This window comes from Mercenaria mercenaria, chromosome 9, assembly GCF_021730395.1.
Source record: "Mercenaria mercenaria strain notata chromosome 9, MADL_Memer_1, whole genome shotgun sequence".
Taxonomy (NCBI): Eukaryota; Metazoa; Mollusca; class Bivalvia; order Venerida; family Veneridae; genus Mercenaria; species Mercenaria mercenaria.
In genome coordinates this window covers 35,238,347-35,260,058 of record NC_069369.1, presented here as the reverse complement: position 1 = coordinate 35,260,058, position 21,712 = coordinate 35,238,347, and the positions used below count along the sequence as shown (strand labels likewise).

General features: G+C 33.1%; 1 protein-coding gene across 3 annotated transcripts in view; it reads left to right on the top strand.

Annotated features, from left to right (window-relative positions):
- The window catches only part of LOC123546110 (transcription factor COE3-like), a 42,356-nt gene that overhangs the window by 1,167 nt on the left and 19,477 nt on the right, over positions 1-21,712 (top strand). For all 3 annotated transcript variants that reach the window (XM_053551198.1, XM_053551200.1, XM_053551199.1), the window contains exons 2-6: positions 1,699-1,858; positions 2,959-3,022; positions 7,519-7,574; positions 9,261-9,334; positions 10,815-10,883. In XM_053551198.1, the coding sequence (XP_053407173.1) occupies positions 1,699-1,858; positions 2,959-3,022; positions 7,519-7,574; positions 9,261-9,334; positions 10,815-10,883 (423 nt within the window). The remainder of the gene's footprint in view (positions 1-1,698; positions 1,859-2,958; positions 3,023-7,518; positions 7,575-9,260; positions 9,335-10,814; positions 10,884-21,712) is intronic.

Here is a 21,712-nt window from a genome sequence, read left to right as displayed (position 1 = left end):
AAGGTAGCGGTTGCATCGCAAACCATTCTTTTATGCAAATATCTGCAAGAGATACGTTGTTTTATTTTTTACTAAAGTCTGAATATGTGAATATAGCTAAAATTAAAGGATTTTTGTAAAAATATTGTGGAATCTGATTATACATGCAATTTCACCAAACTGGATGGTCACATGTGTCGCGTTTTCCATTTTTGTTTAAAGATAATGACACCATTTCGTGAAATTTGAAATTTGGCAGTATTGATACACGTGCATTTTAATGCAGTGGCATAACGTAAAATGATATTCAGTGAATTATTCAAACTGGTGAATTTCGGACGTAAAACTTATACGATATTACAAAACGGAAAATATGAAATTTAGATTGTTACCTGCGTTATTACAGAAAGGTTCATGTCACGGTATTTTACAATATCAAAATTAGACTCTTTTTTTTTACATTTAATCATCTATATCTTTCAAAAAAATTAATGCGTCATAAAAAAAACTGTATAATATTGTCAATTGAATTAACTGATGAACTTATAGATATGGAAACCTAAAACCGTCTGGTGTATGAATCAAAATATGTGATAACATCTTCATAACGTTTTCATGCGGGCGGTGAGGATGGTGATTTAGAAAACCAGTAGCATACAGACATTAGAAAATAACTCAAACGTAAAACCAGCAAATCTCTTAAAATATTTCCATTTTTATCATTAATTTTGGTCTTTTGACGAAATCAATTTTTAATATCTCGCTTTTAAATAAGGAAGTTTTTTTTTGTTCGATATGAATGGTGGTGGTTCGAAAACGATTGTTACTAATTTTATTGATTGTTGGAAATTTAAAAAAGAATTACGCTTTACTTGTTATTGTACCGGTACAACCGGTATTATGACCTTTCTTAATGAACTTAAAAATATTTAGAAACTTTTCTGCCAGCCGTTTAAAGACTAGACACTGAGCATAAAATGACAAGGAAGGGTATTAAAGTTACCGTAATGTTGGACTAAGATAAACGAGAAATACAAAGGCAGAAATTTGTATTTTGACATATTTATTTCGAAAACGACTCAATTTAGATTTATGTTTGATCTTTAAAGATACAGCAACTTTTTAACCCTTGTACACTCCCAGGACGAGTCACCTAGTACGCATAGGTGAATAGAAACTTTAAGGAATAGTCAGCAGTAAATTATGTTACTTTTTCAATGTTTGAGTACGAAAAACCCGTTCACATTTTGAGAACATTTATTTTTATGCATGTAGTACAGTGTTAGAGCGGACATATCCCGTGCAAATGTTGAGAAACTATATAATTTTACATTACGGACTAAGAATATCCAGAGTAACACTGAGAATTTGCATATCTTATATTGCAGTTTAGAAGTAGGAATGTCCAGTGCATGCTTTGAGAATATGACAGTGTGTAGCAGGAATAACCCGTGCATATTTTGAGAAACTATATTTTTTTATATTACAGTATTGGAGTGGGAATATCCCGTGTATATTTTGTGAAACTATATTTTCTTATATTACAGTGTTGGAGTGGGAATATCCCGTGTATATTTTGTGAAACTATATTTTTTTATATTACAGTATTGGAGTGGGAATATCCCGTGCATATTTTGAGAAACTATATTTTTTATATTACAGTGTTGGAGTGGGAATATCCCGTGCATAATTTGAGAAACTATATTTTTTATATTACAGTGTTGGAGTAGGAATAACCCGTGCGCACTTTGAAAAGCAACCGCCTAGTAATTTACGGAAAAGTAACTTCTTCCACTTTGTTCTCGCCTTATACGACAGACAAGGGCAACCTATAGAAATTGAAAGAACGGCATTCATAGACTTCGTCGAAAAAGAAACGGTAAGATTATTATTTCTTTAATATTCATTAGAACAGAACCACACAGAATTTTATTAAAGACTTATACATAGTAAATTGCCATTTATAATAAAAACATATCATTATAATATAGATATTGATATTGTGTCCTTCTATATTATTGCCTTAAAAGGTCGTAGCGATTTTAACTTTAAAAACTAAACTGAGTGCAGTATTTAATTGAAATCGCCCCTTTCTGCCACTCACGATTACGGAATACTTTTTACTATGTACTTCCAAACAGATGGGGAAACTTGCCATTTAAAAAAATCCCAGTGACTTTTTTCAGTTATTTGTTTAATGTATTTCAGTCGTATTACATAGGCAGTCCGAAAATATTCTGCTATTCATAACCTAGTAAATATCACAGAGTACAAAGTAATGTGCATAATACAAAGTAATTTGTGTGTATTACAATATTTAGCAACAGTAACAGGTGTCAGACCTCTATTAGTAACACGAAAATATGTCTATAATTTATTGCTTATTTCCATTGCTATACTGTAAGTAAATAGACAGCGTATTTTCACTGAATGCACACTAATTAGATACCCGTCTGTTCGCACCGCCATCCCACCTGTTAAAGACCTGCGTCTTATAAATGTAAGTGGTACCTGACTCGGTTATCAGATGGCTCCCAGCACGCTACAGTGGCACAATGATGTAATTACACAGTAATGAATCCGTTATCGATATTTAATCAATTAATCGATGTATCAATGAACCGTTGTTCTTACACCTTAATTATTTGATGTAGAAAATCTGGAATCTATCAAGAACTCTCGCTAGGAGGTACAGGCTTATATTTGTATTTCTTTCACCATATTCCTCAACGAACCCTTTCACTCCCCTGTTAGACTTTTTAGTTAGTCGAGGAAAAAGCGAGTTATCGTTGCTTGTATTTTACAGTTTTCCTACCTTGTTATATAGGGAATATTGTTAAACATTCAGTTTATGTTCCTAATAACACCTAATGCTTAACCACTTAAACCCATTCTTTCCCGTTAAATTACTTTCTATGAATATGTTCTGAAAAGTCATACTTTAAGCTTATTTGTACTTAACATTTTTTTCTCCTTTAGGAATCCGACAGTCAAAAAACAAACAATGGAATTCATTACAGATTACAACTTCTGTACGCAAACGGTAAGTACTTTTTGTTATACTTTTTGTGTATCATTTTGATTGTAACAACTATGTATTACCCTCAAAATATCAACTGATTAAAAGTCATAGGGTACATCCGAGAAATTTTCACAGTCGTTTGCTATAAATATTTTATTTTATCACAAAAAGACACGGCAAATAGTAATAAATTTGTTTCCAGCTTATTTGATGGCTTTTTACCTTACCTGGAATAAAAAAGCGATTTAAATCAGAGTTGAGTTAATTACAATAAAATCTAATGCATCCGGATCGGGGAACTGAATTTCCTATTCTTTTAATGTCAACAAACAGAGCAACTCAACGAATACGAATTACCGACAAGGACTACAATTATATCGCAATTATTGTCCGGAAATAACCCCAGTATTACATTTCCTACCCATAATTCCATTTCATTTGTTTACACAGAGCACGCGCTCAGTCAAAGATCGTGTTATTATGGACTTAACACGTGCATGCATGTTTACTCTCGTAATGCCTCCGCAAATATGAGTAACAATCAATTCATTTAAGCGTTAAAAATGAAAAAGAAATTATCAACATTATGATGGCTATTGAAATTGTCAGTTGCGACCTGATTTCTATAAATATTGACCCTTTGTAAAATAATGTGGTAAAAGGTTTCCAAACAGTTACAATTGAGGTTTTCAATTTGTCATGCCGTTTACCTGCGTTTTTATACAGATTGTATTGCTTAATATTATGTGGGATCAGTTATACAAATGTGGTCTAATAAAGTTACTATAATCATATACGCGGCACCAGTTGTTCTTTCCAGTTGAAAGTTCTTACAGACCAGGCTATACATATGTCTTGATAACTAACTTATTTTGTCAGCTTGAAATTATCAAAGAGATTTTAAAGAAAGCCTTTTAACATTTACACATTTGTCAGCTGCAATTAAATAAGCAATGAAAGGTCTATGCAAACGTTTTTTTTAAGGTTAAATGTACTTTTAAATGTACTCAATATAATTAAAAAGCTCAAACGGTTTTAACGAATGTCTTTAAATCGCCAAAATGCGTATACATTTTAATTACGTATTTTGTCTATTTCATCATAATACATAGGCAAAAATAACTTGACTGTGCAGTTTTGGATGGAGACGAAAGTTATTTTTCAGTTGATTTTTTTTTTTTTTTGTAAGCAGCGAGGATTCTTGTTAACATTTGGAATTTCATAGTTTTATCTAATATATAAGTCCCAAAAAGTAAATTTGATTTAGTTGGAACCATTAATCGACCTTAAAAGAATATAACTCCTGTTGTATATTTGATAAGTTTAGAATCGGAAAAGAGTCTTTTGATGTTCATGTACTTAAGTAACATACTTTGCAGCGAAACCTCATAACGTAAGTTAAATAAACTAGACTGAGTTTCGTTCTATTTAAGCATACGTGAACTGTAGTTTCCAATAATTCCGTCTCTATTTCAGCCTAGAAAATAAGGTTCGCAGACATTAGCAAAAAGCATAACATATGGGGTATGAAAGTTTCTATCGAATTAGCCATGCTTAAATTGAAGACAATTAACGCCGATATTGATTTTCCCACGAATTTTCTGAAACGTTTCTCGAAGTGTTAGAAGTCAAAGCAAGACCTCTTGTCATTAGAAAGTGTATTGAAACTGCCGATAAAAACGTCAAAATTTTATAGAATATGCAAATTAATATTTTATTACGAACTGTTAATCTAGAAGGTCACAACATCTTGTCAGCGGAAACAACATGTCATGGGGAAGATCAATAGTTCTCTAGTAAAGATAAAACAATCTGGCAAACCGACTTCATTTCTTTCTAAATTGAATTAGAATAAATAAAAAGAATAATAAATAAATAGATAAATGCATAAGCATAATGTATAATTATGCGTACTAAAAATAATTGAAAAATACAGTATGATTTCACATTTAGTCGTATTTAAGGTAATTCTGAACATTCTGATCATACTTTTTTCCATAATGTAGAAATTTTAAAAAAATAGGGTCATGTAATTGAATTTCTTGAGCATACTACTTACAAGTGTACATTTACCTGTTTTCAATCATATAGCCAATTACAATTGTAAGGTCTGTACCTTTTTTATGACATTTACGTTGATCAAAGAAAACACCAAGCTTGAAGATCAGTTTAATTTATGACTTTATTTGAAAAAAAAAATATGCCGGACACAGGTTTTATTCTGGGTTATCCGGTTTAATGACGTTAAACCATGCCTTGGTGTAGTAAAGTGAACAGAACTACCTTAAAACTAATTAAGGCTTTTATATTTTGTTCACGGTCACCCGCAGCATCTCCCATTTTTTGTTTTGTGTAAATATGACACTGAACGAGAACATATTTCTGTGGTAGTTAAACTATAGTCTCTTAGTGTCAGATTGGAAGATAAGTACATGTATAAGTCTTTAAGCATCCTTCAGGCTTTTCTTATTATTCAATTTATCATCTGAGAAAGGAATTTAAAAAAAAAAGACATGTCTTACTTGAAATCACGGTCTAAATATAGACCCGGTTTGAATCGGAATTCAATCAATTTAGAAATCTAGTGCAGTTGATTTTTACCACCTGATGAACACGATTTATCGGTGTTTTATCTTAATCGATGTCATTTTATTGCGATTATATCCCCTCTGTGCAATTAAAAAGACGCTGTCCGTTCGTGCAACTTTTATCTTACGATTTGATTGAATTATTTCTGACTTTCATTAGGTCATGTTGTTGAAACAATTTGCAAATAGAGATATAAACACTATTTAAACGGCTTCAATCAGATATTATGCTTGTGTAAAATCAAAAAGTCTTGAGGTGATTCTGCACTTTCGGACTAAAAATTTCCTTAATGTGAAACTTGATTAAACACGCTCAGACAAACTAAGAAAATTTGGTAAATAAAAATACAATGTGGTGAGCTTGATTTTTTTTTTTGTCTAGACTGCTTTGAATGGTTTGGACCTCAGGCAAGACTTTACGATAGGAGTCTATGCGAAAAATACACATTTGATGACATTTTCGCGAGCAGTGTAAAATTTTATGAAAATTCTCACAGTTCAAAATTAACATATTGTCTATTATATGGTCAAATAAATGGATAAGCCCGTACGCTTATTTCTGAGATATTTGCCCATTATGAAAGAGATCTAAAAATTTCTGGCTGATCTTTAGGCCGTGATTATTTCTAATTATTTCAATTATATGTTTTTATCTCCAAAATGATAGGGATCGTTTTTATAATGCCAATATTTCGTAGATTGTTTTTTGGATTCCAGATTCTATTATCCGGATAAATGTGATTACGCAACCTATTGCATTATCATTTGAAATAGCAGCTACATAGGAATCTATCCCCAAAACAATGGCTTTTAAGAAAGATGTTAATTTTTTTCGTTCTCTTTAAGGTGCACTGTTTAAACTGCATGTACTTTGTAAACTAGACTGTTGTGACCGATTTTATATAAATGGAAACTTGTTACAAAATTCTGAATTAAAAAAAGAATTTGAAAAAGTTCCATTTTTTACACGACTTAAAATGATTTCATTGGTCTATTAGTTTTTATCAGTCAGACTGTATGAAGAAAGAATCGTCTTATTTGTTACAACAAAAATGTCATGCTTACTGTTATTGATATTCATGTCCCTGCTCATAATTTACACAATGTCATGATAGATGTCTAATGAATTCTATTGTTTACCGTAGTTATTTACCAACACAACAAAGTCGTGTCTGGTGCATACAAAAGCATGTCTTCAAACATACATTTGTATCTATTCAATGTTTGTGCTCGTAACTTAATTGAGGCTGCATATTTTTTGAAAATTTAGTTTAAAAGTCTGTATATTGCCCTTTTGACTTTAGAAGTAAACATCAATCCACAGTGACATTTATAATCAAGCTGATGGTCACTGGGCAGGTGTGAACTGTGGGTGGTTAAACAACCTCCTTTAGATGCTAAATAAAAACAACTTCTCAAAGAGCGTATTTGTAACGGACATTACATTCACATTAAGGGGTCATCACTTCATAGGAATTTATTACATAATCCATATTATGGTTGATTGTATTTTTGTTTAAATGTTCCAAGATTTTGTTCGTTGCTTTGATATATATTTCCTTCATTTATTTTAACCGGTTATGTTGTAGATAAGGAGGCCATATATTGTTTACTTTGTAATTTACAGGATAGAAAAGTTGATATAGATAAGACAACAACCATCCTGGCGGAAAACTGCTTACTTTAATTTACGTTGATTTACGCACACAAACATTTATCATTTTATTTTACATGAATGAACTCTTCGTTATAGAATTTATTTATTTGAAACTCCGCATCAGATGTCTTTTGATTCGCAAGTTACAAAGTTCGTTGGTTGAGAGAGAGAGAGAGAGAAAAACATCCCGCGAGAATTCTTTCCGATGCCCATGTATCAAGTGCATGCATTGAACTGGAGCCGTGTAATTAATTATTTGTTTGTCTTTTCAGGTGTTCGGCAGGAACAAGATTTATATATACGTCTCATCGATTCCGTCACAAAAACAGTAAGTGTAGTTTTAATAACTTGTTTCAAGTCCACTACACTATTTGATTTTTTTATGCTTTAACATCGATCAAGCCAAATGTTTAAATTAAAAAGAAATGGATGACCAGCGTATGACTAATTATGGCAGATAGTATACGTAAATTGACGAGTAGAACAATATTTTTACCGCTGGAAAAAAAGTAGTCCGGTTTTTTGATAAAACAAATGCCCCTTGTTTTATTGTGTAAATGTCAAAGAATAAAATGAAAAAAAAAACAAACAAAAACAAAAAACAACAACACAAAAACATTTATGATGATTTAAAATAAGTCTCATTGCATCATTATAAGTTTCATAGCCGTGATAAAATAAATTAAATTAAATAAAACAAAGTGCAGGTAACTTTGACAGGATCACAATATTTGCTTAGATTGCTTCAAATACATTAGACAAGTACGATTTTAATTCATTAATTTACATTTTATCAAATTAAATGAAATAACAAATACAGATAAAAGTCTCAGTGACATTCAGCCGGCCTGCCTTTATATCGTATGGCCATATGGCCCCTTCGTCACACGCGTGTGTCGTAATCGTAAAAATGCAAATTATTTTGTTTCAAGTTATTACAAAGTTGGAACAATATCTCGAAACATTCGCAAACTATATAGAATTCTGTCACGCGAGATTTTTCCACCGTTTTAACAATTTAAAGAAACGAACAAAACTATTTGATAATGATCTAATATGAAAGGTCACGTGATTTTGCTGAACATTTTTAATTTAATTATTGGCGATGCGTCTGTGATGCAGGCAACAGAATTTGAAATTGTAGAAAAGAAAAAAAAAGGTTTTATGTTGAATTCAAACTGAACTTTCTGGAAAGGTAAATTACATTTGAAAATTATGTTTTTATTTGACTGAGGCAAAAACTAGTATTTTGGATGGGAGTATAATTATAATTTTGCGAGAAGAAATTATAAAAATATAACAATGTAACCCGAAAGTGTGTTTTATTTGTGGACATTATTGTATCAAAGGACATTTAAGGCCGAGCATTAAGCATATCCTCGCCGGTTGAATGGCCAGATTTTCACAGTGATAATTCGGGACTATTGAAAATCAATAAGACGGTGTCTCAGAGAAGGTCGAACGGTCCGTTCAAGAATTAATCACGTTAGACATTCAGCAATGAGTTAATCATGTTTTATCCAGAACACGAGGGTTAAAGCTTCCCAACTCTTGATTAACGAATTCGACCCTACATATGTTGACGGAAATTTTCACTCAAATCCTTTTCGGTTAAATTTGTAACATTTATGTTGTTGCCAACAATCCGCATTTTCAGTTTAAAGTACTTTTTATCGCCAAAAAAAAAAAAAACAGGCTGAATGTCGTTGCATTCGTGGTCACAGCATTGACATATCAACAACCACTACGGGATGTTCTAAATCGATGGCCTGGCCTGGTCCGGCCCAAACTCCGTGTTATATTTTCTGGTCCATTTGAATCACGAAAGCCATTCAAATTTGTTAGTATATCGTTTGAAGGCGTTGCTTTAAGGCGTGGCTGGTATTGGATATTTCTTTGCGTCCCAAGAACCCAGTCTTCTGTTGTTGTTTTTCTTGGGTTACGTTCTATGCTTCCACATTTTATTTTACAGGATACTTGACCAACACTTAATACACTTATTTGTTATTTTCAGGCTATTATTTATGAAGGCCAGGACAAGAATCCTGAGATGTGCCGGGTGCTTCTCACACATGAAGTCATGTGCAGGTAAAACAAAACTTTCTTCCGATTTCTTATCACGAAATGAAAATAAAAAATTCATGGTGAACACGGTGCACGGTTGTAACTGCTTATATATGCTCTGGATGATGCATTAGGTATCTATTTTCATCATTCAAGCGAGAATTACTATCTTGTAATTTTTGACAGCATCTCACTAGTGGAAACAAATACATTTCTGTATTGGAAAAAAAAAACGAAAATATATATTTTGGCGATAGTCTAACAATATGAGCATTCCAGAGATGAATAAAATTGTGTTGAAATTAAGTAGAACATAATATCTAGGATGAGGGTCACAGCGTTGAAAATACTACTGCAGATAATATTATTAATGATGATGTTGACAAAGATAATGATGATGGTGATGGTGGAGGTGATGGCGATGATGATGGTGATAAGAATGATATTAATGAAAAGATAAATCATAATCATCAACAAGAAGAATAATCATCATTAACAGCAACAACAACAACAACAACAACAGCGGCTATCAGCAGCAACATTATCATCATCATCGTCATTTTGCATTAACAACAACAGCAATAACAAAGTAACCAATAAAGCCAATCGAAAAAGGAAACAATAAAAATTGCTTAGCAGCTGAATAATAACTTTCATGAATAAAAAGATATTTATTAATTTCTACCTAATTATATGATCTGCATATTTTGTGACCTGCTATTTCATATCCCTATCCCTCGCATTAACTGATTAAGAAAATAGCAAAGCAGATGTACAGGTTCATATGACACCGATACCATTTTGACATGATCAATAATTTTGTGGCATGTATAATTTACCGCTTGTGGCTAATTAGCCGATATGGTTAATTATGTACCTTATTCATTAAGGTTAATTGGAAAATTCATTAGTTACCATGATCGTTACTAAGGGTTAAATAGTTGGTGATAACAGAACAGAATAGAACGGAACAGAGTCATTCAAATAAGCAGCAGAAGCAGCTATGATGCTGCTGAAAGATGATATTATTCGTCAGAAAATGTTCTATTTTTTCTTTTTGTATACCTTGTTACAGAACTAGATATACTTTGAAATTCCAAAAATATTCAGTTGGGTATAGTAGTAACTAACCAACAAACATAACTTTTTTATTCTTCATTTTTTGTATACATATTTACTTACTTACCATTTACTTATTCCATTTTCTTTTTTCTTGCCCCATTCGCTTTCATTCTTACGTATTCACTCATCACACTCATTTATACATTTGTTCACTAATCTGAATTTACTCAGTCAGCTTTTATAACTTGCTTTCTGACTGACTTTATCAGTTACTTACAGGTCTACCTTTCCTTCATAGTCCAGTGATAGTCATTTTTTATTCTCACTTAAATTTTACTCACCTTCCGTATTAAATATTTTGCTGACACACTCGCATATCCACTCGTGTTACTGACTTACTATTTTATTTACTTTTATTTATTTACTTACCTATTGTTTTCAGTCGATGTTGTGATAAGAAGAGCTGTGGTAACAGAAACGAGACCCCCTCAGATCCAGTCATCATTGACAGGTAGGATTATACTTGTTCATTCACTCTTGTAGTCATATCAGTATGTTTCTCTTTATTTCTGTATGTATGTCAGGTAGTCCCTTGAAGTTTGTTTCTTCTCTCCCTGGAGAGAGTACTATCTACTAAACCCGCTCTTTCGTTCCTCTTATATCGATACAATTAAGTCCAGTGTTTCGTATTGTATTATGTTCACTTGTCTGTATGTACAGAAATGTAGTCTTCCTATTGTTTGAACAATACTTTCCACTTTCTCTGTTTGTTCTGTCAGTTGTTACATAGTTTTGTGGAACATGTTTTAGTTGTAATATATCTGTCACTCCAAGTAAACGTCTTGTTACGTTACTAAATTATTGTGAGAGTTCTTTTTGTTCCATCTAGCGCTGAAGTTCAGATTTTTTACATTTAGGTCTTTTAGTATATTACTGCAGCAAATTACCATCATTTTCCTTTGTTTTATTTAATACAATCTAAAGAGATGAATTTACCTATATCTTTTATTTACTATTTATGCAACATGTATCTGCCGTTTTGTTACTTGAAAGATGTGAAATACTTAAACGTTTAACAATGATATGTATGTGTGTAAACGTAAAAAATCCCTTTTTTCTTTATAAATTTTCGTATTCCTGAGCTACGCAAACCTAATGTCTCGTTATTTATAGTAATATTAGAGACTGCAATGTGATAAACCTTTCAAATTGGGTCGATTTTCATCTCTCAGTTTATCAGATTGAAAGAACTTACTTCAATTGTTACCATAAATGACATCTATCAGTTTTATTTCAATATCTAAATAAGGAAAGAAGAGATCAATACTTCACTCAAATACTTTCTTTAAAGTTTTTTATTAACTTAAACGACTTATTGTTATTCGTTTTGTTCTTACCATAGTTAAGGCTTCAACAAATGAGGAATTGATAGATAGAAATGTTTAGCGCAATGTTAAACACTACCCTGGGAAAACACATTTTAAATATTCATGCGCTCTGTGTTCCAAATTCCCAGCACACGAAGGAAAAATGAGAATGGAACAGACACGTATTTGTCTCGAGGCGATATATGAAAACAACGTCGCTCAAATAGCGAAACAGTTTACTGAAATAGGGCAACTTTTAGACTTTCAGGGAGAATGAAAAACTACATAGTCTTTTTATTAAAGGATAAAGAATGACTTAGCATTTTTTATGATTTATGGATCTTGTTTTGCCAAAGGAATTGTTGATGTGTATAGTCGCTTTAATGGAATCATGTGATTTATTTTCAGATTTTATTCATACAAATAACTTTGTTTGTAACTATATTAAGGGGGATGAATTTTGTTATAGATAAAGTAATATTGGACCATTAGTTGTTTTTTTTTTTTTTTTTTTTTGTAATAGTTATAGCTATATATTTCCATGCTCTAGTGAAAAAGTACAGACAACTTTAATAAAATTTAGGCTATGATAAAATAGTTCGATCAGATTGCATATAAATCCAACAGCATTGCCTTTTAAATGCCTTGATGTTCTTATCATAATTATTATTGCACAACTATAATTGTAAGAAATTTCAAGAACAGGTTAACGGTATAGTCAGACACCCGTGTCGTGTCAAATTATGCCATTTTCATTTTCATTAACGAGTACCAAGACACGCACTTAATCAGTTCAAATCTTTTTTCCATTCTGAAAAGAAAGCATTTTTTTCTCAAGCATTTTTCATCGATCACCCAACAGCTAATCAGCAACTAATATGTTTATCCCAGAAACTACTCATATGCTCTTATAATAGGGCCTGTATTTCTATTATAAATCTCTATGACTTTCGACGTGTTTTCAGAGGCGCTGTAATTGGAGATCTCTTCCAGATGATATGCTTTGATTTATTGGTTTATGAGAATATGAGAAAGTGATCGAGTTCTTCATTATGTGTTTATCTAGTGAAGATCTCGTGAAAATATGGCAACGTGTCATTTTGTAATATAATGTCAATATATATGATGCGGGAATCCATATCTGTTTGTTTAAGAAATATTTTCAGTTTCTTGATTTTAAGGCACACTTGCTCCGGTGAATGAATATTCTCTACAGGAGACTAGTTACTTATTCTTTTGAAAATAATGAAAAGATATAAAAATATCTACTCTCAATTCCCTGTACACTAAACGAACAACTCGGGGTTTTAACGGCTCTACTCTAATTAAATGGAATAATATTAGAAATTGCATGTACCAGGCACCTCTAATTAAATGGAATAATATTAGAAATTGCATGTACCACTCCCACATTCGCCACACACGCCCGCCAACTAAGGTCAGCAAATGTTAATAAACATACATTCAAATATCAAAATTAAAACAATACGGGTTGTGGTAATTACCACAAAGCGGTAAGTTCATTTGTTCCTTTTTACTTCTTGATTTAAACGTTACCTCATTACAAGGAATTTTTGAATAATTTCTCGTCAGTAAAATTCCTACATGTCAGTTGTTCGGAAATATTGCCACACGACTCCTTTTCCTACAATCACGAAGCATGTCGTCGCTGGCATCTATTCCGGAAAATAAAGACAAAAGAGCATCGGCTTCTGACAAATTTATTTGCCATAAAAATGAACAACCTTTCTACCGGCTCATAAATTAATCGTTAAATAATTGAGTGTATTATCTCTAATTGCCCAAGTATGATCTAATTGGGGAGAGGGTTCTTTATCTAATTGGCTAGAAATGGATGGTAGAGCGTTACGCGGATCTGGTGATACTTTGATCAGATGCCAAGGAACGCCAAGATTTCTTAATTTCATTTATTAGCGATATATGCAGCTGGACTCGGGGGCAAAATTATTGACATGTTGCTGATGCTTGGCAAATTGGTCTTTGATTTGAACGTCTTGAATAGGCGCTAAGTGATGTATTTACCTTTTAGAAGAAAATGTTACTTTATTATTTTTTTTCTAGCTGTAAATTAGGGTCTTCCAAAATTAGCGATAACCTGGATAGTTCGCTTGGTGCATATGTATTGATTTGTAGTGCTAGTTCCGGAGTTATTAATTAATTGAAATTTTAAATAAAACCAATCGTAGAACCATTTTAGAAGAAAACAAGATTTAGGTATTTGTAATAAACAGACAAGTACTTACTTTATTGAACTGAGATTTGCCTGTCGGCAATGTCATAAGACTGGATCAGGTTCTTCCATCACAATGTCCAGTGAAGTGTTGTCCCCAAAGGTCTTAAAACTTTAAAAAAGGTATGTTATTCTTAATTCATTTTTTCCCCAAGAAGTTGTTAGTGTTCTAATTTATTTCTAACATAACATGTTAGCAGAAATGGACTGGAAACCAAACACTATAAAATATATGATGAATTACTTTGTACTGTCGTGCTCGGGATAAGTAGCAAACATATATTTCTTTCAATTAAGAATAGTTTAATGGGACATGTGAGTAATTTTGATGATATTATGATGATAATCATTTTTTACGACAAAAACGTGATTATAAAACATGATTTTAAAACAAGAAAAACATGATTATAAAACACACCACAAAAGCACGAGTGCGACTGAGAAAACCATTAGACAATAAGCAGACACGCAATGTACTTCTATATTACAATTTAGTCGATTTATACTGAAAGGTTTAGGACACTATGGGTTTGAAACATGTATGGAATACTGATTGACGCAAATATATTTTAGTATATGATAAGCAGGTAACATGGGTTTCTCAATTTGTCCTCATATTCTACACGAACCTGCCTAGCTAGACCACACTTCACTTCAGTTATCTGTTTTCCTGTCACAATCCACCAGTGGAATAAATCCACATTTAGTCAACGTCTTATGTTCCAGTTGATTAAGAAATATTGACCGTGGAATTTCACACCACCATCGCCAAATACAGCAGAGCGCTGGTGATTGCCGATGTATTCTCGATTTGTTGATGGAAATGCTACGTATGCATTTAGAATGTCAAAATATTTAAATGTCTGTGTGTAAATGGAAGATCAAGCTGTTTTGAAAATGTTACATTTCGTAACCCTCTTAAAACATATTAAGACATAAGCAAAGAAAGAATGTCACTCATGCAAGTCCTACATGTATTTTATCATAAAAAAAAACAGACATTTTTCGGAGCAAAGTTCCCCATCTCTGGTGTAGATAACGCAACTGACAAAGTCACTGTTAAGTATAAGTAAGAAGTGCGTTTTTTGTGTGTGTGTGTGTGTTTTTTTTTTTTTACAATTAATGTAAACTCAAATGCATTGTATCAACAGAATATTCAAAGTGTTTCCGATTTTTTCTATTTATTCTAAAAGAGGTCTTTAATCAGCAGCCTTTCTTCCTTCCTCTTAAGAAATCATCGAAGCACACTTAATACAAATTAATGAGGTCCTTACGATATTATCCTGGTCTCTGATACAAGTAAGATGGCGACAGTAAAAGGGCTAAAATTGTTTTCGCCGCTTCGTTGCAACCTTGTTGACGTGGGAAATGGGAGAAATGAACGAGAAAATAAGATAATTCCAAGCCGTGTCAAATGTCAGAGAGAACTTTCTTGACAATGGATCAAAGAGAAGTTTCTTTGAAAAAAGAAAAAGAAAGGAGTTTCAAAAAAATAAGGAGTAAATATGAATTTCTGGTTTCAGATTTTATCAGAGCAGAGTTCAGTAAATGAAACGTAGTCCTTTTTCATAAGCAATTACTGCATTGTTTTTCATTCACCAAAATGAATATGAACAGTTTTGTTATTTTTTTTCTGTCCTCTCGTGAAGAACATACAATTCTTTTCAGGTAATTTCCAAGCTTATAATTTTACCATCTAGATTTGGGACAAAAGCTGAAAATGGACAGCTTTAGCTTACTTTACTAAAAACATTTCAATTCTGACAAAAAGGATCATGTAGGAACAACACTTACAAATGAACTATAAATTCTTAAAAAAGAACGTTAGTTGGGAACTCAAAGTTACATAATCCACTCCTTTTTTCAATTTTGATATTACGTTACGTTTGTAATTACTGAAGCGATTCTAGACATTGCCTGATGTCATCATGTCATAAAAAAGAGAGAAAATGGGATCGCTTTTATGTTCTGAAATTACTTGATTCACGATGCCAATGATGTATGAGTGGTTCACAAATTTGAAAATGAAAGAATTATTGCTGATGGAAACATTGATCATATGTTTCAACACATTACAGAAAACAAGACAGAGTACAATAGATAAAATTCTTGGCAGAAATCCCAGGGGACTCTATTTGCAGGGGGATTCATACGCTCGTAGTTTCTAAATGGATGAGCACAAATAATTCATGCTAAAGGTGATGTTTTATTTATCACCAGCAGATCAATACAAGCTCGTAAAACGAAGAAAGTCACAATAAAATACTGGAGTTCTTTCTCTATCCTGTTTCATGAAATAGATTTCTACAGACCATTCCCGCACAATCATAACAAATGTAACTTTAGTATCTGAGAAGATTTTCATTGCATGATCATTGCTTATAAATTAAAACTTTTAAGACATAAAGAAAGAACTGTTTGCTCCAAAATCAATCAGTAGTAAGTTAAATATACATTTGCAATGAATTCAGATATTTTGCGCATAAAGGGGTTCTGTTTTCCAAACTGGGGGCCTCCTTGGCCGAGTGGTTAAAATTGTCGACTCAGAATCCCTTGCCCTTCACCGATTTTGGTTTTTAACCTCACTTGAATAATGGTTATACTCAGAAGTCCACCTGTGATAAAATAATTCATCGGAGAGGCTCATGGTGTCTTCCTCCACCACCAGAAGCTGGAAATTCGCCATATAACATCAGTCGGTATGACGTTATAAAAAAATAACCAAAAAAAAAAAAAAAAAAGTGTTCCAAACTTTTTTCTGTCCAAAATATAAGAATGTAGCCAATACATCAAACAAAGAAGAAAAGTTTAGCATCCCGAAAAGTGAGTCATGTCACCATCCTTGCTATTAAACAAATTGCACCTTGCTCTTAAATTCTGAAGTATATCCTCTTTATAAGGTATTTCTTTGACATGGTTCAAACCACTGATTGATCCTGTCTGTCCATCTAACTTTTCTAAACACTGCATTCTGGCTTTAGAACAGTTAGTTTATAATTGTATAGCATGTTAAGAAGATATTGAATTCTTTCTGTTAATTCTTATTTCTGTAATTCAAACTGTCTTTCAACTCCCTTAGGTATTAATTATTGCCAAGAAGCTATGTTCTTTTTAAAATCTGTTTCTTACTGGCTTTTCGTATTCCCTTGACGTTCTATTTGTACTAAGGAGGCATTTGCTTTTCATAGCTGATGCATTGGTCCCTGTGGACACTAACTTCTTACAAGAACTGGTTAACTCTGGTAATAATAGATTTTATGAGTTTCCATTGAAAATCTAGTCAAGCTATTTATGGTAAGAACAATACGTGCCAAAATGTACTTAATGAATATTAAATATGAATGATATTGAGTTAACTTAAGTAAAATTGATAGCGTTTACTTAAAGACGACAGGAAACAAGGATATATTTCAATGGTATCTTTAACATTTGCGTTCAGGAGTTTGTCTTTTTATTTCCATACCTAATAAAGGAATATTAAATATCAATTTTATAATATCGTAGATAAACCCATACTATATTTATTGATAATCATTTGAGCCGTGCCGTGGGAAAACCAACATAGTGGCTTTGCGACCAGCTTAAATCCAGACCAGCCTGCGCATCCGCGCAGTCTGGTCAGGATCCATGCTGTTCGCTAACGGTTTCTCTAATTGCTATAGGCTTTGAAAGCGAACAGCATGGATCCTGACCCGACTGCGCGGATGCGCAGGCGGGTCTGGATCCATGCTGGTCGCAAAGCCACTATGTTGGTTTTCTCATGACACGGCTCATTTGATTAAGAATGCGGTATATCTTGCCAAAAGGATGAATTCAAATTTATGGAAACATAATAATTCGTATAATTAAATGTTTCAGCTGAAAAAAAAAATCTCCTGTTTGTCTCTTTCCCTTCAAGTAAAATTCATACCTAGGTTTGAAGTACATGACCTACTAAGGTTTGTTATAATGAAAGATGAAAATCTTATACATATTTAAAACATTTCAGTTTATTTCGCTTTTACTCTTATCCATAGGTGAATTAGTTCATAATTTGACCGACCGAATCTAAAATATGTTGGTAAGAGCTTAAACCCATATAAACACACGAGATACCACAGGTATTAGAACCAATTGCTGTGAGTTAGTTTCTTACGTTCTTGAACTTACATTATAGTTTCCACGACAAGCCGCGCTTACTTTATTTGTCTCACTTTGAGAGGGGCTACATAAAATATGAAAAAATAATCTGCAACCATGAAAAAGTCTAGGAGACATACATTTGGTATTCCTGGCACGATTTCGGACCATATTAAGGCGTTATCAATTTCTTGGTTTTCTAGTTAATTCATTAACTATGCCGATTAAAACATTCCTTTCTGAATGATTGTGAATGAGCCCTTGGGTCGACAGTCTAAGATGAAGACGAAAACAGAAAAAGAATCCAAGTAAGATTAAATACTTAAAACTCAGAGATCTATTAATTACTGAAATGAAATATATTCTTGTCGGACTTAATCACTTATAATTGAAATAACACTTAATGTCTTAAATCCCAATTAATGCACAGTTCAGACATCATGAACTGTTTAATTCAGTAAAATTAAATTATACTTTTTCTCTGGAATGTCCTAACAGTGGGCATCACCCTACCAAATCGGAACTGATCAGTTCACGTGATGGTTTTGAAGTTCGTAATTGCTCTTATATTTTGATTCGTCTATTAAGTTTCGCTTACGCCGGTGCAAGGGACGTGAAAGTTGTTGTGCATGCCATTGACTCCCAATGAATTAAATAAATTTAGTTTAAATATCTCGCCGTGCTTTGTTCATTTATTTAGGAATGTATTACTTCAATGTAAGAGTTGTAATGGTATACAAGTTTGTTTTGAACGGTGTTGTTCACAATATCCGGCATTGCATCAAGAAGATATGGTCAGACGTTTGTGTTTCCAAGTATCAGAAATGTTTAAAGTGTACATTTTAAATGACGTTTGACAAAATTGATACTTATTTTTTATCATTTTTTCTTTCATTTCGTTGTAACTTTTTCACAGAAGTTTAGTTTTTCCCCAGTAACAGAAACATACTTGCTTTGTGCAAATAACGGTTCTATGACAAACCTTTTCGATATATCTATATCAGAAAAAGCTTGTTTCCTACTTCAGAGAGACAGGTCTCTCGGCGATGTTTACTAACAAATTATTGCGTCCATCAGGACCCATCAAAGTTCCCTGGGAATTGTTATGTCTCAAACAGACACGATCGATTGCAATCAACCTTATAGGCCTCCGTCACACTAAATGACAGACTCGGCAACGCACAATAATCTTCCACCGCTAGTTCCATTAGCCGTAGTAATACACTCAATAAACTAGACTTTAGAATACAGACTATCGCATATAGGAACTTATTCTGTTGTTTTTCATGGGATAGATTTGTTTTCGTGCTTCGAAATTGTGACCAAGCTTCCGCCAACATGATAGGACTTTTTAAGAGTAAAACCCAGTATACATGTAACTACATGTAACATTTGTTTTGAACGACATGAGGTGAATATGTCTTGTATGTCAAACTATTGAGAAACCCCGTTATTTCCAATTTAGTATTTACAGCCCTTAGGTTTAATCATTGGCCTCCAGTGCATACATGTTTGCTGTCCGTCAACATCATGAACTGCTAAAATGAATTCTTAGTTTAATGGCCTCCCCAATGCTATAAACAAATCGTGAACATTATCTCTCATCATATTGTGAGTTAAACACTATTCTGGCTCAGAGGTTGTTGCCCGTAAAGATATTAAATGGTGCTGTAACTGAACCACTATTCAGTCATTGCCGTCGCTTTCTTAAGAATACACTGCAGCAGCTCTCTTGTCCCTGTCATTGCTCGCTTAGGTTTGTGATTACGGGTCTTTGCTGCTGTACAGTTTCATAAGTCATAACATTAGTTAACATATTCAGTCATTTAGATTGCCTTTGTAAGATCTTTACAGTGTGAATACAGTACCACTCTCCCTGAATATCTGAATAGTCAATCCGTCTTCCCAACGTCCGCAACTTCCTGCGTAACTCCGTGATATGTTTTAACGAAAACTGATTCGTCCCTAGACGAACAAGAAGAAATTCCATAGCGGAATCTAGTATTCATTCGGAACGTTTCTAACAAATAGGGAACTAATTGCTTGCTCCTACGGGAGACACTTTAGTGCCAAAGCAATTCATTTTTCCTCCTTCGGGACTTTAATGGATAGACCTAAATGAAGTCTGTATTCAGATGAAATATTTCTAGATTATTGAGTCGTAGTTGGTTCAAATGAGGCTCATTAATCCGTCTTACTTACGAATATGGTACGTTTTCCACTTCCGTCCAGCCAGAATGCACACGATTTTTAACAAAATATGTGCATGGCTGGGTCCCAGACCATATTTTCGCTTTCCTTTCAGAAACGTATTATAGGAAGAATCTTTATTAGGTGATGAACTCAATATTGAGTATCTGAAGCATTGATCGGGGGTTAAATCAAATAGATTGGATTCAATTAGGGAAGAATGATTCACTTAAACAGGATTTCCAAATACTGACGATCCGTCAGATATGTTTCATTTTCCCCCGAGATGGCATTACCAAGACAGGGGTTTACCACAAAGAGATATCAGTTCATTTTTCATCCATAGTACATAAAAAGAAAAAGAATGACAAAAATAAGTTATACTATAAAAACGATCAAGAGAAAAGTGTTATAAATATATGTTATTTTAAGAAAAAAGGTTGACAAAATAAATTATTACTCCTACTTCAGAGAGACAGGTCAGTTTGAAACGAACGTCAGAATAAAATCTGTGAAAAGATCCTTTGGAAGCATATACAACATCTATGTAAACAGGAAATAAATAGATTTGGGTGTATAATCAGTATTGTGTTTTAGGTTTAAAATAGAACTCTTTTAATAAAGGTATAACCAGCCAAAGTACAAATTTATACTAGCACTGAAATATCAAATGAGCCGTGCCATGGGAAAACCAACATAGTGGGTTTGCGGCCAGCATGGATCCAGACCAGCCTACGCATCCGCGCAGTCTGGTCAGGATCCATGCTGTTCGCTTTTAAAGCCTATTGGAATTGGAGAAACTGTTAGCGAACAGCATGGATCCTGGCCAGACTGCGCGGATGCGCAGGCTGGTCTGGATCCATGCTGGTCGCAAACCCACTATGTTGCTTTTCCCATAGCACGGCTCAAATGATGGTTGCTGCGTGGTATTTATCAACACACACAGTTAGTTTTTTACATTATATTTGACGAGGCTTTCCTACAGCTAAAATTTGTATCTAATATGTGGAAGATGTTCAAAATATGTCTTTAGTCCTTTGACAGATTTATTGTATTAAATCCGATTCCAGTGCCGAAAAATATGGAATAATCCTTGCATTAGACCTTAAATCTTGGCTAAATTTGAATTAAAAACATTTTAGAAATAGTGATCGTACCAGTGTTGTGCATTTTCCATGTTGTTTTTTTTTTTTAAATAAAATTTAGCAATCTTTAATTGCTGTTTTATGAAAAGCAGACTTGGCCGTGATTGATCATAGAACCAGCTTTGTATGAGGACAAATAGATTTTACTATATTCGACTTTTGAAAAGATTGGATTTTCAAAGGATACCACAGCAAGTGGTTTTGTTATTAGCCTAGATTTAGCTTTCTATTTAATGAAAGGAGTGATCTTCCATGTACTGTTACTTTT